Source organism: Xenopus laevis, chromosome 9_10L (genome assembly GCF_017654675.1).
Source record: "Xenopus laevis strain J_2021 chromosome 9_10L, Xenopus_laevis_v10.1, whole genome shotgun sequence".
NCBI classification, from domain to species: domain Eukaryota; kingdom Metazoa; phylum Chordata; class Amphibia; order Anura; family Pipidae; genus Xenopus; species Xenopus laevis.
The window spans coordinates 96,257,708-96,272,000 of record NC_054387.1 but is presented as its reverse complement, the minus strand read 5'-3'; the positions used below and the strand labels follow the sequence as shown (position 1 = coordinate 96,272,000).

Genomic DNA, 14,293 nt, shown 5'->3' with positions numbered 1-14,293 from the left:
TTAGATATTCGATTTTTTCATAACATAACCCCCCAATCGAAATTTCGAGTATATTCGAATTTATTAGAGTTAAAAATAATTCACATTATTCGAAATTCGACCTTTGATAAATGTGCCTCTAAATGGTTCCTATGAGCCTGAGACAGACGGTCCCGTTTTCCTTTCAATCCAACATCAGGTATGTTTGTGGAGGAAAAAAAACTTTTTTTGCAGTTCAGTTTATGCACCTTTTTTACACGTCAAAAGGGGGGTTGCATTATTTCTGAAATTTTTGATATACACAATTCATTAAAAAAAAAATGTAATGAATTTTTTGGGTTTATTTTTTTTGTTGCACAATAAGGTTCCTACTGAACGGCTCACTTTTCTGTTCTGTAACTAGTCTATTCCCTTAGTCTTCATTTGGTTGCTTGATCTCAGCCAGAAAACTTGAAATATGATTTCATTGTAAAAGTTAGTGCCACTCCAGCTTTCCAAGTGTGATGTAATATATAAAAGCTCTGTGCAAGATGGGCATTGGGAAGCTTTCAACTTTGTTTTGAAAAAATTGTGAGATTTAAAAAGTGGAAATCTTGGGTGGAGACTAACATCTGGATAGCTTAAGTGAGCAAACAGTACTTGGTCAAACTTATATGGAATTAATGAATTGTTCCTCCGAAGGACGGCATCCAAGAGCAGTGAAAAATGAGAGGTCTGAGGAGATTCAGGGTAACACCCTTGCAATGTACTTAATGCCAGAGAACTGCTACGCACTAAATCCACAGGGAGCTGCAAACTCTTAGTCCTGCCATGTTTGTGTTGAGGAGAAGAACACAAGAATATTTAATATCTGTCGGCTAATTACCTTCACAGCAAATCTGAATCACAAGTTCAACATCTGGTATTTTAGGTTTGTTTTTCCCCTTTAACATCTGATTGTATTTCATTAAAGTCTCAGTAGATTCTTGTTGGAAGAGGACAAGTACAAAGAATCTGTTGTTCACACTATGATCTTATGACAACTAGAGTTCTTTTTCCAGCAGCCTGTGCTACGTCGCTACACAGCAGCATTTTGTAACGTTCTATTGTTCTAATTTTAAGATATGGTTAAAATAAACCAGCTGCACACAGAATAGGTTGGCAAAGTTTTCACCGTGTCCTGTAACCGCCTCCCACCACTTCCCTCTGCTAACCCTTCACTTTGAAATTCGTGGGTGTGGAGCACTTGATTACACACACATACACAATATCTTCCGATGACTTCTAAATATAAAAGCAAACGTTGTATTCCATTTAAAAGCAGGTAGGAAAAAAAGAACTTATTTACTACTGAATTTGCATATTAGTAATTCATATGATAGGTTTGAGTCATGAACCAGTGCTGTAACGGATTCATGCACTGCAAAAAGCAAAAGCAATTAAAGGGGAACGATCGTGAAAATAAAAATGTAATAAGCTTTATCTCATGGAAATAAGAAACGTATCTACGGTATATACATACCCGTATGGATGGATGGATGATATATATTAGGGATGCACCAAATCCAGGATTCGGTTCGGGACTCTGCCTTTTTCAGCAGGATTAGGATTCGGCTGAATCTTTCTGCCCGGCGGAACCAAATCCTAATTTGCATATGCAAATTAGAAGCGGGAAGGGAAATCGCATGACTTTGTCACCAAACAAGGAAGTAAAAATGTTTTCCCCTTCCCATGCCTAATTTGTATATGCAAATTAGGATTTGGATTCGGACAAATCTTTTGCGAAGGATTCGGGGGTTCGGACGAATCCAAAATAGTGGATTCGGTGCATCCCTAATATATATATATATATATATATATATATATATATATATATATATATATATAGACACACACACACATGGTATGGGACATGCAGTTTTCCAGTTAAAGGATCTTTCATAATTTGGATCTCCATACCTTAAGTCTACTACAATATTATTTAATTATTAAATAAACCCACTAGGATTGTTTTGCCCCCATTAAGAATTAATTATAACAATGTGGATCAAGTACAAACTACTGTTTTATTAATAAAGAGAAAACGGAAAACATTTTTAAAAATTTGAATTATTTTATTAAAAAGGGGTCTATGGGAGACTACTTTCCTGCAATTTGGAGCTTTCTGCATAGCGGGTTTCCCCATACCTGTATATATAATCAATTAGAAATTCTGTACTGTTTCTGAAATACAAGTATGGGGACCTGTTATTCAGAAAGCTCTGGACCAGAGATTTTCTGGATAAGGGATCCATAATCTGGATCTCAATACTTTGCTACAAAATTATTTAAACATTAAACAAACCCAATAGGACTGGTTTAACTCCAATAAGGATTAATTCTATCTGGGATCAAGTACCAGGCACTGTTTTAATATTACAGAAAAAAGTGTTTAATTATTTATTATAATGTAGTCTATGGGAGATGACCTTCCCTTAATGCAAAGCTTTCTGGATAACAGGTTTCCCGATAATGGATTCCATACATGTAATGAAGTTACTTTTCATGTTCCCCCTCTCTCCACAAACTGTCTCTCACCATTCTCTCAGATTTTGATTGATGGTTAAATCTAATAGAGATATGGGATCCATTATCTGGAAATCTGTCTCGAATTAGGGATCTCCCATAGACTCCATTATAATCTAATAATTGTGAAGCATATTACCTTATTCTCTGTAATAATAAAACAGTACTTTGTACTTGATCCAAACGAAGATATAATGAATTCTAATTGGAGGTAAACCCATCCTAATGGATTTATTTAACCTTTAAATACATTTTTAGCAAGTATGGAGATCCAAATTACGGAAAGATCCCTTTATCCAGAAACCCCAGGTCCCAAGCATTCTTTATAATAGGTCCCATACCTGTACATGTATTAGACCTGTCAATCGAAATCTGGTCTCGACTACTGCATGAAGAGAGAATGAAGAGAGGCAGCTTGCTGAAAGTGGAAGAATAACTCATTATTCCAGAAACGGTACAGAATTTGTAACTGACTATACATAGAAAGTTTAAGTGAGAGTTTCATGATAGTTCCCCTTTAAGTTTTAACAATGGCATAACTATAATACAGTAATTATGCTTTTTAATACAGTAATTCAGTTGGCATATTTGTTGATTTTTTCTGAAGAGCCTAATTCTGTAATATACAAGCCATGAATCTGGGCTTGAGTTTGAAAGATCAACCATGTGTAAGCTCCTGGATACAGTGTAATGGGTGATCATCCTAGGCTAACGAGTAAAGTACAAGAATGTGAGGATTTGTAGAAACCGGTAATCAAGAGGTACAAATATATAATACTTTTGTGTGAAAAGGTTATGTGTAATTTATAGCCCTTGCTTAATAAACATGCATTTTATGAACAGACTGATTGGTTTGAGAAACTTGAAGTTGATTATATACAGACTAGTTCTAGTTTTGTCACTGAAAAGCTTCCATCAAAGAACAGCTGATTTAGATAAGTTTTTCAGGTGTGCTACCTATGTAGAACTTTCTTTGTCTAGCCTGTGTGTGGTCGGTAGGGTCAGTGATCCTAGCAACCAGACAATTGTTTAAATGCTAAAATTGATTACTATATGTCAAAACGTTTTTGTTTTTTTTAAGTGTACATCGTGCAGCAGGAACATTGAAACGTGAACTTCCCCTGGTAATTTTACAGTTATTTTAATGTAAAGGAATGACTAGTTTGTAGGACAACCTGGGTTGGTATTTTAAAGGGGACCTATCACAATATGAAAAAATTCCAAATTCTTTTCTATTGTGCTTGCCAAGCAAAAATAACTTTAATTGCACTATATCAATTGTTTAAATTTTGTTTCCTTCAGTCTTAGAATTCACAGCCACAGCAAGCAGGCAGGTGGCGTTTTGTGGATACTGGATACATTGTATCATCCCAAAACCATTTATATGCACAAAAATTAAGGACCTAATTCCATTGTCCATACACTGGCTACACAATTAGATGGCGAGGAGGTATGTGTGGAGAGCAGGGACATCTAGGAAGTGCTGAATGGAAAGTGAAAGTAATAGTCTGCCCTGCCTCTATTCCTAAGGCATAGGGATGGGGCAGGTATTATATGATTGACAGCTGACATTTTTAAGTACCTTTATAATGGGTATGGATGTGTTAATTAAAAAAATAATTTGGTTTTCATGTTTACTTTAAAAAATACTTTTTTTATCCAGCTTTTTATGTCTGGGTGACAGGTCCCCTTTAAGATGTCATGAATTTGCCTCTGCAACTTTGTCCCTTACACTGACATATTTGTTTCCTTTTATATAAAACCGCAAAGGCTTTTTTGCCCATTCTCCTGCACTCCCAATTCCAATTCGTGCACAAGAAACAATGTCCTGATCCAGTATTTTGCTGCCAGCCTCCATCCATGTATCTTGGTCATCGCTTAGGTCTCTTCTGTTGTAATTCTTATTCAAATCCAGGGCTTGGCAAAGCTTGGAAGGTCCATTACAAAGTTCAGAGTCTTTCAGAGGTTTTGCTTTTTCATGTCTGCGTCCATTCCTATAATTTCTCATCATATCAAGGCCCTCTAAAGGCTCAAGGGACCTTAAAAGAACTGCAGCTCCATCTCCTGTTAATTGAGTAAAATAATCATACGTTAAAAAAATTGCTTTAAATATAGGTATGGGATCCAGAATGCTCTGGACCTGGGGTTTTCCAGATAAGGGATCTTTCTGTAATTCTGTAAGTCCATTAAAAAAATCGTTAAATAAACCCAATAGGATTGTTTTGCATCCAATAAGGATTTATTATATCTTAGTTAGAACAAGGTACTGTTTTATTATTATCATGTTATATTAATTGGAAATCAATTTTTAAGCCGCAATTTATATCCTACTAGATAACAGATTTCCAGGTAACTCATCCCATACCTCTATGTTGGCATGTAAATTATCCAATTCTTCTATAGTGCTCTTAAATATGTAAAATAACATTACTTTTGGTATCACTGTTATATTGTAAAAACAAAATTATATACACTGTAATTGTTACTGCAGTATTGGGATTTTTTTCTTTGTTTTCTATGTTGATCTTTTTTAAGGGAACCCATCTGTAAAATTCCTCTTTTGTTTTTTTTTAACATTTCTGTTGTTTTAACATTATATTATAATTATTTATTTAATACAACCCAAGTTCACAATAAAAAAGCAACTGGATATCTATAATGCAGTAAGTAAGGAAGAAAGCTAATGAAAAATCTCTAAATCCCCTTTCCTAACACTTTGTTGTCTAAGAACAAATGTGTCCGTGTGCATGCACTTACCCTTACTTGAAACATTCATACAGAAATATATACCATAGATTTGATATACATAAATGGTTCCAGGCTTCATGTACATTGCAACGTTGCGTTCTGTCCTCTTTCCTCCTCTTGAATGTGAAGCTTCGTCCTCTCCCCCCAAATAAGACTCTGTCTCCACAATTCTGCCTCTAAGTTCTGTACCATCCGGAAGTTTATGGACCAAAACCTCCAAAACCACAGAAACAATGCAAGACATATTTAAAACTATGTTGTGCTACCGGTAAGTAATGAACTTATAATTGACATCACTGCTAAGGTTAAGAACTTACCTCTCACAACCTGGAAGATTCAAAATGTTTGTATTTGGCCAAATAAATCCTCCACAAAAGATATAATACCTAACAAAATGAAATACCTAACTCCCATATTCAAAAACAGGTATGGGGCATGTTATTCCCAATGCATGGAAACTGATGTTTTTTGGATTAAAAAAAAACTGCGTCATTAGGATCTACATACCTTAAGTCTACTAAAAAATTATTTAAACATTAAATAAAACCAATAGGATTGTTTTGCCTCCAATAAGGATTATTTATATATTATTTGGAATAAAGTACAATGTGCTGTTTAACTTCAACAGAAGACAAGGATAAACATTTTGTAAAATTTGAAATGATTAAAATATGGGAGATGACCTTCCCATAATTTGGACGGGTTTTCGGATAACACAAGAGAAATGTATGAGAAAATCAAATGTTCTTACTGATGCAGGGAAACACAAGAGCAAGAATGATTGGAATAAGAACTTATTTTAAAGATGCAGTTCACCACCTTGTTCAACATGAGTTCAATCAATAGGGATTGTTCTGAAAACACTTTTGCCTTTTATCTGCAGGTGGAGAGAAACGGATTTGTTCTCTTTCACATCTCAGTGTATCTGCATGGAAAAGTACAGCTCCCGCCAGAGTGCAGGAACACACAACAGTTATTGGCCCAAAAAACGTATAAGCGGGCATTTTCGGGCTGATCTCTGCTCTATGTTCCTGCACTCAGGTGAAAGCTGTACTTTTCAGTGCAGATACACTGAGATGTGGAAGAGAATGGATTCACTTCTCTCCACCTGCAGAAAAACTGCTGACTGAGAGCAGCAAAGCCAACACTCACTCCTCTTGCCCTAAATAGCCAAAAGTTTTTTTTATTTTGCTTGGGCACACAGGGAGATTGAATCTATGAGTGCACAGCTAACCCCCCCGCATAATGGGCCCATTCTAACAGTGATAACAAAAGGGAAAAGGAGGGTATATACTGGTAATTTCATTATTTACCTTGCAAGGACCAATCATGGAATAGCATCAGTTTCCCTTTATTTGATTAGGAAATAACAAAACCCTTTGATTTATTTTATGACCACAGCAATAGTAAAAAGAATGTTCAGCATAAACCTTTTCACTGAATTCATGCTGACCAGAGTATTCTGCCCATTTGAAGTGACGTCCAGATTATTTCTAACAAGCCCCTATTGCTAAAATAAGTATTATGAGGATGGGACTTGTAAACAAAATCACTGGTTTACTTTACATTTTTCATTTACTTGAAGAAGTTCAAGTTTCCCAGAGGGTTCAACAAAGTTTCTTTCAGATTCCTCTTGTGAATACCTCCTCCTCGGTCATTTGCATAAAATGAATCATATTGCCAGTCAATATTATTCATGCTAAGCAAATGAGCACTAAAAGAACAGGGAATGTACAGGAACTGCTGATGCTAATCTCTGAGGAAAAGTAGTGGAGACAGAGGTCGGCAACCTCCTCCTGAGTGCTAATTATTCAGAGGAAACCAGTAATTTGGTGAAAATTCCATATTGTCAGAATCCTTTTTTGCAATAGGGACTTGTAAAAGGAGAAATAAAGCCTAACTAAAGAAGTAGCTGGAAATGTTGTACATTATGTTTTGGGCTTCTGTACCAACCCAAGGCAACCACAGCCCTTTAGCAGGGAAGATATGTGTCTCCAAAGATGCCCCAGTAGCTCCCCATCTTCTTTTCTGCTGATTCACTGCATATGCTCTGTGCTGCTGTCACTTACTGAGCTTAGGGACCCACTCACAATATACAGTACACATAGAATATAACTGTCACAATAGAATTACTACATGGCAGCACAGAAACCATTTCATCTAGCATCAGAATTTAATAATCTGCGCTGTAGCATCAGCTTATATTACAGGCCAACCTAATTTTCTGCTTGATAATTTGTGACGACCCCTAAGCTTAGCTTCTCAACAGCTGCTCAGAGCCCACGGAGCATGTGAGTGTCGCAGACCTTTCCAAGATGGTGACCCCCTGTGACAAGTTTGAAGTCCTGGATCATTGTTGCAATTGAGAAGCTGAAACTTTAGGCTGGTGCAATTAGGCCATATAAAATATGGCATTTTAGCCATTTTAATTTTTAGGGTTTAGTTCTCCTTAAAATACATACAAAAACATAGCTACCTTTGATATTCCATGCACTTGGTACTTTGCATATAACTAAAAGTAGCAACCAATAGTGTGCTTCCTCTTACTCTCATATTTAACCCAGCTACTGTTATACATTAACTGGTATGATGTTTTAACTGTTAATGTCCTGTTTACTATAACTTCTCAAATATTTAGATTATGATATAACATGCATCTGTGTTAAAACACAGAAGTGGTGCATTTATCACAAAAATATGCCGCTGCTTTGCACTAACAAACTAATGCTGTGTCTGTCATTGTACAGTGATATTGAGGCAGAAGGATGCTTTTTCCTATGTTGTAGCTACACCAGTGGAGAAAGCAGCATGTCTGACATGGTCCTAGGATTTATCTATCTTTCACACTCATTAAATCAGCCATAGCAGTGCTGTAGTAAATTTTGAAGAACCGTTCGGATAAAGGATATTTGATCTTTCTGTGTATTGTGGGACAGGGATTGTAATATTGAGATTTTGTATAGACAGGACTGCTGTTGTTTGTAAAGGAATATCTTTTCTAAAATTACTGTACAGTACTTTATAAAATACTACTCATTCCATTTCAATCAAAAGTAAAAAACAGTATCCATTTATTCAATAAATGATTTTTGCATTTAAAAAGATGAGCATACAGTGATTTATCTTCTACCTAACTATAAATCTGCGTACACACAAAACCATGCATATATCTTAATAAATTTAGCATTTCCATTTTATTATATTACCTGTCCAAGAAAGGATTTGGCCAGTTCAATACACGGTTGGTTATAAAACTCAGACGGAAGACGAACTTTAAGGTTTTGGAAATATCTGCTCATCTTTGGATTCTGCTCTTCACTGCATGAAGAAGGGGGTTCATTCTGTTCTGTGCTTTCAAGCAAAACCATTTTACATGGGGCATTATGTAATGTTTGTACTCTCTGTCGTTTTCTAGGCATCTGTGAAACAAAAACAAAATGACATCTTGGTAAAATGATTTGAAAAAACATGCATGTTTGTTTCAAGTAAGTTATTTAGAGAGTGTACCAGTGCCAGGCCAAGTTCTGTTGCCACCCAAGGCCCAGCCATTCCTGTCCCCACTGCCAATGATTCCTTACACTCCCCCTGCCGCATAACTCCTCCCCTATCCCCTCTTGAATGCACTGTAAGGCTAAGGCCACACTAGGCGATAGCGCCGCGATTTGACTCGCGGCGACTTTTCGCCGCGACTTTTAAGCCGCAATCGCTGGGGAAACTTTTGCGCTGGCGTCTATGGGGAATCGCGAAAAATCGCGGCGATCTTTTTTCTATTGTCGCTCGAAATCGCCTCAATTTCGAGCGACAGTAGAGAAAAGATCGCCGCGTGTGTTTTTACGCTGGCGATTTTTCGCGATTCCCCATAGACGCCTATCGCCTAGTGTGGCCTTAGCCTAAAGCATGAACATTGTTCAATAGAATGTGAGCAATATATTCAAGGGCAGTCATGTCTTTATCAGTTGTGTTTTAAGTGTAATTCTAAGCAGTGCTGCTCCTGCCATGGTGAGAACCTTGCCTCAGCCGGCAACAAGCAGACAGTTACAAGGGGCGGCAAAAAGCCGACTCTTGTAACTTTAAGAGCTGAATTTCCTGGTTTTAAACCGGAGATTCGGCTCTGCTAGTGCATAGACCCACTCCGACGCTGATTTTTAAGCATGGAACGGGAAAGGGAGGGCGGCATCTGGGCCCCAAGATCAGTGTTGATTCTAAGCTCAGCATTTCATTTTCAGCAAACTCTACCACAAATACAGTATTATGCACTGGGGTATATAATGCATACCTCCAAACTGTCCCTTTTTCGGAGGGACAGTCCCTCTTTTGACAGCTCAACCCGCAGTCCCTCATTTGTACTGGAAAGTCCCTCTTTTCTCTGCACTGAACAGCCAGAAAAAGAAACAAAGTTTCTCACTTAATTGGCTTTTAGCAGAGAGCCCAGAACAGCTAACAGGTGCAAATAAGATACTTTGTAACAATTTTGAGACACAAAAACACAGTTTAGATAAGGAGAAATATTTTCAAACTTTCATTACCTGCCAAATTTTGTAAAACAAACATGGTAATTAGGGGGTGTGACCACAGAAAGGGGTGTGGTCAAAAAATTGCTGCGCTACATGCGGGAAAAACATTTTTGTCCCTCTTTTTACTTCCAAAATGTTGGGAGGTATGTATAATGTGTGTGTGTACACAGAGGTATGTATGGCTGTAGTAAGTGCATATATAGGGGGGTTCTGTGGGTGTGTGTCCGTGGGGTATGGGATTGTGCATATAGATATGTGAAGATGTGTGTGTGTGCATACTGCATGGGGTTTTCATATCTCTGCATTCAGTGGAACCTGTGGTTGTATGTGTGAAGTTCTGTATGGTGTTGTGTGTGTAAGTATTTTAGGGAAGCAACAAATCCACTATTTTGGATTCGGTCGACTCCCCGAATCCTTTACGAAAGATTCAGCCGAATACAGAAGCCAAATCCAAATTTGCATATGCAAGTTTAGGGGTGGGAAGGGGAAAACATTTTTTACTTATATGCAAATTAGGATTCAGATCGGCCAGGCAGAAGGATTTGTCAGAATCCAAATCCAGCTGAAAAAGACCAAATCCTGGATTCAGTGCATCCCTAAAGTATTTACAATCACACGCGTAGGTCTGTGTGAGTATGTACCTATGCTTACATTTTGGTATCATGACATGCAAGTTATGAGCACTGACAACTGATGCAAATTACAGAAAGGGGGCAGAACATATTGCAGTGTGTGGATAAGGTACAGGCCCGGACTGGCAATCTGTGGGTTCTGGCAAGTGCCAGAGGGGCGGCTGTAAGATGCCATAGACACTCACTATTAAGTGGGCTGCTGTTTGGGCCTCTGTGTACTAGGAATGCCAGGGCTTATTTTAAATCCCAGTCCAGTCCTTACAAGGTACCATTATAGATAATACTGACAACTCAGACCTGACACAGTAAAAGGTGCATGTGTGACAATGTAATTGCTGGTGGATGTCCTAATGTACATGTTATTAATTATGTCTAATTATGTTCACTGTACTCAAGTGCAGGTCTCACACCTTGCTAACCCCGCCCCTTATATTTCCCGCCTTTTCCCAGTAGTGGGAGTTTCGCGCAACAACAGCAGTCGCGGGATTCTGCAGCGTCATTCGCGCTGACGCCAGTCATCTGTCGGTACTTACCCTCCCCCTTACGTACTGGTGCTGCGGCTTTTCCCGTCAAGCCTGAAAGCTTCTACCGGCTCTAATAACCGGAGAATGCAGACGGGGATCTTAGGCCTGGGCTCATAGATATGCTTCGAGCCTTCACCCGTCTCCTCTATAATCACTTGTTGAGCGCAATGCGGTGATACTGGTGAACAGGGAGTGCGCCTGTCACTAACCGAAGTGAAAGCTCTTCCAGGAGAAACGAGGCCTTCTGGGAGTTGTAGTTCCATTATAAAATGTAGTGTGCGCAGGACCGGCTGGGTTTTTTTTAATCAGATGACTAGGCTAGAAGTCCAATAGGTGTGGGGTTCGGTCACCTCCCGGATAGTGAGACTGTGACGTGACTTATTCAGAGTAAATAGGATTTCCTTACAAAAACTTAAAAAAGAAAGAATGTCTTTAATTTTTTTAAAAGTCATTTGTGTACATGAAATTCTGCTGTAAATCTTTTTGTTATTGGTGATAAAACAAACAAGTACCTAATATATAGGAAATACTCCCTGTGAATGTTACTTGGCTTAAAGGGGACACGGATTCCAAATTCTTTACTACGGTGTTAGTGCTGCAAAATAAACTTTACTTACACTATATCAGTTATTTAAATATTGTTTCCCTTAGTCATAGAATTCACAGTCACAACTAGAAGGCAGGTGTCATTTCATACATACCTCCCAACATTTTGGAAGTAAAAAGAGGGACAAAAATTTTTTTTCCTCACGTAGAACAGCGATATTTTTGACCACGCCTTTTCTGTGGCCACACCCCCTAATTACCATGTTAATTTTACAAAATTCGGCAGCAGTGTCGGACTGGGACACTAGGGGCCCTCCCAAAAACCATAGACCAGGGGCCCACTCTAAGTAATATTATTCTTCCTCTCCTCACTCAACCTCTATTCTCATAGTCTCTTTTCTTTACACACTATAATTGATTATTCCACCTATTTAGCCTCTTTTTCTCATAGAAATAGGGAATGACCATGAAATAGGCCAAATGTTTAGCAGCACAAGGGCCCCCTGACACCTGGGCCCACCGGGACTTTTCCTGGTATCCCGGTGGGCCAGTCCGACACTGTTCGGCAGGTTATGAAAGTTTGAAAATATTTCTCCTTTCTAAACAGTTTTTTTGTGTCTCAAAATTGTTACAAATTATCTTATTTGTACCTGTTAACTGTTCTGTGCTCTCTGCTAAAAGCCAATTAAGTGAGAAACTTTGTTTCTTTTTCTGGCTGTTCAGTGCAGATAAAATAGGGACTTTCCAGTACAAATGAGGGACTGCAGGTTGAGCTGTCAAAAGAGGGACTGTCCCTCTGAAAAAGAAACAGTTGGGAGGTATGTATTCACCAGTAACGTAACTAGAGGGAGTAATGTAACTAGAGGGGGGCAAGCCCTGGGGCGGAACGTGCACCCGGGCCCCCCGCCCCCCTCCGTACGTGATTTTTTCAGTGCGCATCAGCGGCTTCAAGCGGTGTGCGTGCTGCCGGGGGGGCCCTGAGGGGGTGCGGTCCCTGGCCCAATCGCACCCCCTGCTCCCCCGGTAGTTCCGCCACTGGTATTCACGCTGTTAAGAAAATATCTGCCAACTCATGCAAAATCTGATTTATGATGCCCAGGTCCCCAATTATAGGCAGTGAGGAGGGTGGGGGAATGCAAGGAGTGCAGTTGCATCAAGGAAGTGCAGAATGCAAAGTGCAAATAATTTCCAGAGGCAGGGCAGGCAATATATGACTGACGGCTGAGATTTTTAAATACCTTTATACAGCGGCAATGCTCTGCCCCTTGCGGCTCCTGCAATAGCAATACCAACTTTTTCAGTGCTACCACACTGCTTGAGTCTCTCTGCCTCCCTCTGCTTGGCTTAAACTGTAAAAAAAAAATGGCATGGCAACCCTTCTGTTGTTCTACTCATTTGGGCCGACTGTCCGAACAATCAGAACAGCAGACAGTGGCGCTGTGGTTGCTCTTCCCTTATTATTCTACTGATACATAATAAACTTACCAACATAATGCATTGGCGGATACAATTTTCAAACCTTATATCAGAGTGTATATATATATATATATATATATATATATATATATATATATATATATATATATATATATATATATATATATATATATAAAACCAAAGGAATGGTGCACTCCGTAGACAAAATTAATACCTGGGTGCCAGCATGGGAAATAAGCAGTGAAAATGGATTGCGGCACTCACAGGGTTTTAGTGAAAAAACAAAAAATGTTTTATTATTAAGCCTCAATGTTTCGATCCCCCACAGGGATCTTCGTCAGGAGAAAAAACAAACAAACAGGGTTTAATAATAAAACATTTTTTGTTTTTTCACTAAAACCCTGTGAGTGCCGCAATCCTTTTTCACTATATATATATATATATATATATATATATATATATATATATATATATATATATATATATATATATATAGTCCTCCGAGAAGCCAGCACTCTCGAAAAATAGTTTCAAACGCCTGGGTGCAATATCGACAGTTTCGATCTCCACATGCACAAATAAGATCCGCACTCACAGGACTTATGAAAATTATAGAAAATTTATTGCAAGAGTCTAACGTTTCGACCTCACCCGGGGTCTTTTTCAAAGTGAAAAAGACCCCGGATGAGGTCGAAACGTTAGACTCTTGCAATAAATTTTCTATAATTTTCATAAGTCCTGTGAGTGCGGATCTTATTTGTGCATATATATATATATATATATATATATATATATATATATATATATATATATATATATATATCAGCTTTTGTTTTGCATAGTATTATAAAGCCAAGTGCAAATATTTTGATACAGTACAATGTACACAGTTGCCTAAACATAGTGTACTGCACATGTTCCCCTCCAGTTTACTGAGTTTTCCTTGCCCTTTAAACTGGACACACAAGGAGAATGATTGGCTGCATACTGGTGAAGTTTAGCAATCTACAACATATGCAATAGTTCTGTAATTCACACTTTAACAATTACATTATCAAAATTTTGATGATTCGATTTGTATTCACGTTGTGGTGTTTTCTGATCACAAAGGGTGCCTTTCTAAAAACAACCATAATGAATCCCTTAAAACCATCCAATCATCCAGTAGTGAGCATTCCTCAATAGGGTTGAGCATCCCCTAGCTATTCTTTGTGTAAAAATGGGTAATAAGATTTCTGAACTGCGAAATGCGGTCGATCCCTTGTCTTGGGAGGGGTGGAAATCATGAAAAAAATTGTATAACAACATGAGTGTTTGTAATAACAGGATTAGGGAATCTTTTTATAATTCACCCTCTAAATTGAAACTA

At 38.2% G+C, this 14,293-nt stretch overlaps 1 protein-coding gene across 3 annotated transcripts; it reads right to left on the bottom strand.

Moving 5' to 3' along the window:
• Nucleotides 1–2,942: 2,942 nt before the first annotated feature.
• mpg.L (N-methylpurine DNA glycosylase L homeolog) lies at nt 2,943–11,254 on the bottom strand. Of its 3 annotated transcripts, none has more exons than XM_041577269.1 (4): nt 11,151–11,254; nt 8,478–8,690; nt 5,314–5,485; nt 2,943–4,587 (listed from the first exon to the last, which is right to left on the bottom strand). In XM_041577269.1, exons 1-4 carry the CDS (start codon nt 11,202–11,204, stop codon nt 4,223–4,225), a joined length of 804 nt encoding a protein of 267 aa, XP_041433203.1. In that variant the 5' UTR covers nt 11,205–11,254; the 3' UTR covers nt 2,943–4,222. The 3 variants fall into 3 exon arrangements, with proteins under 3 accessions (XP_041433203.1, XP_041433201.1, XP_018091755.1); XM_041577267.1 differs by having other exon boundaries at nt 5,281–5,485; nt 11,151–11,251; XM_018236266.2 differs by lacking the exon at nt 11,151–11,254 and adding an exon at nt 10,951–11,139 and having other exon boundaries at nt 5,281–5,485.
• Between the last annotated feature and the right edge of the window lie 3,039 nt (nt 11,255–14,293).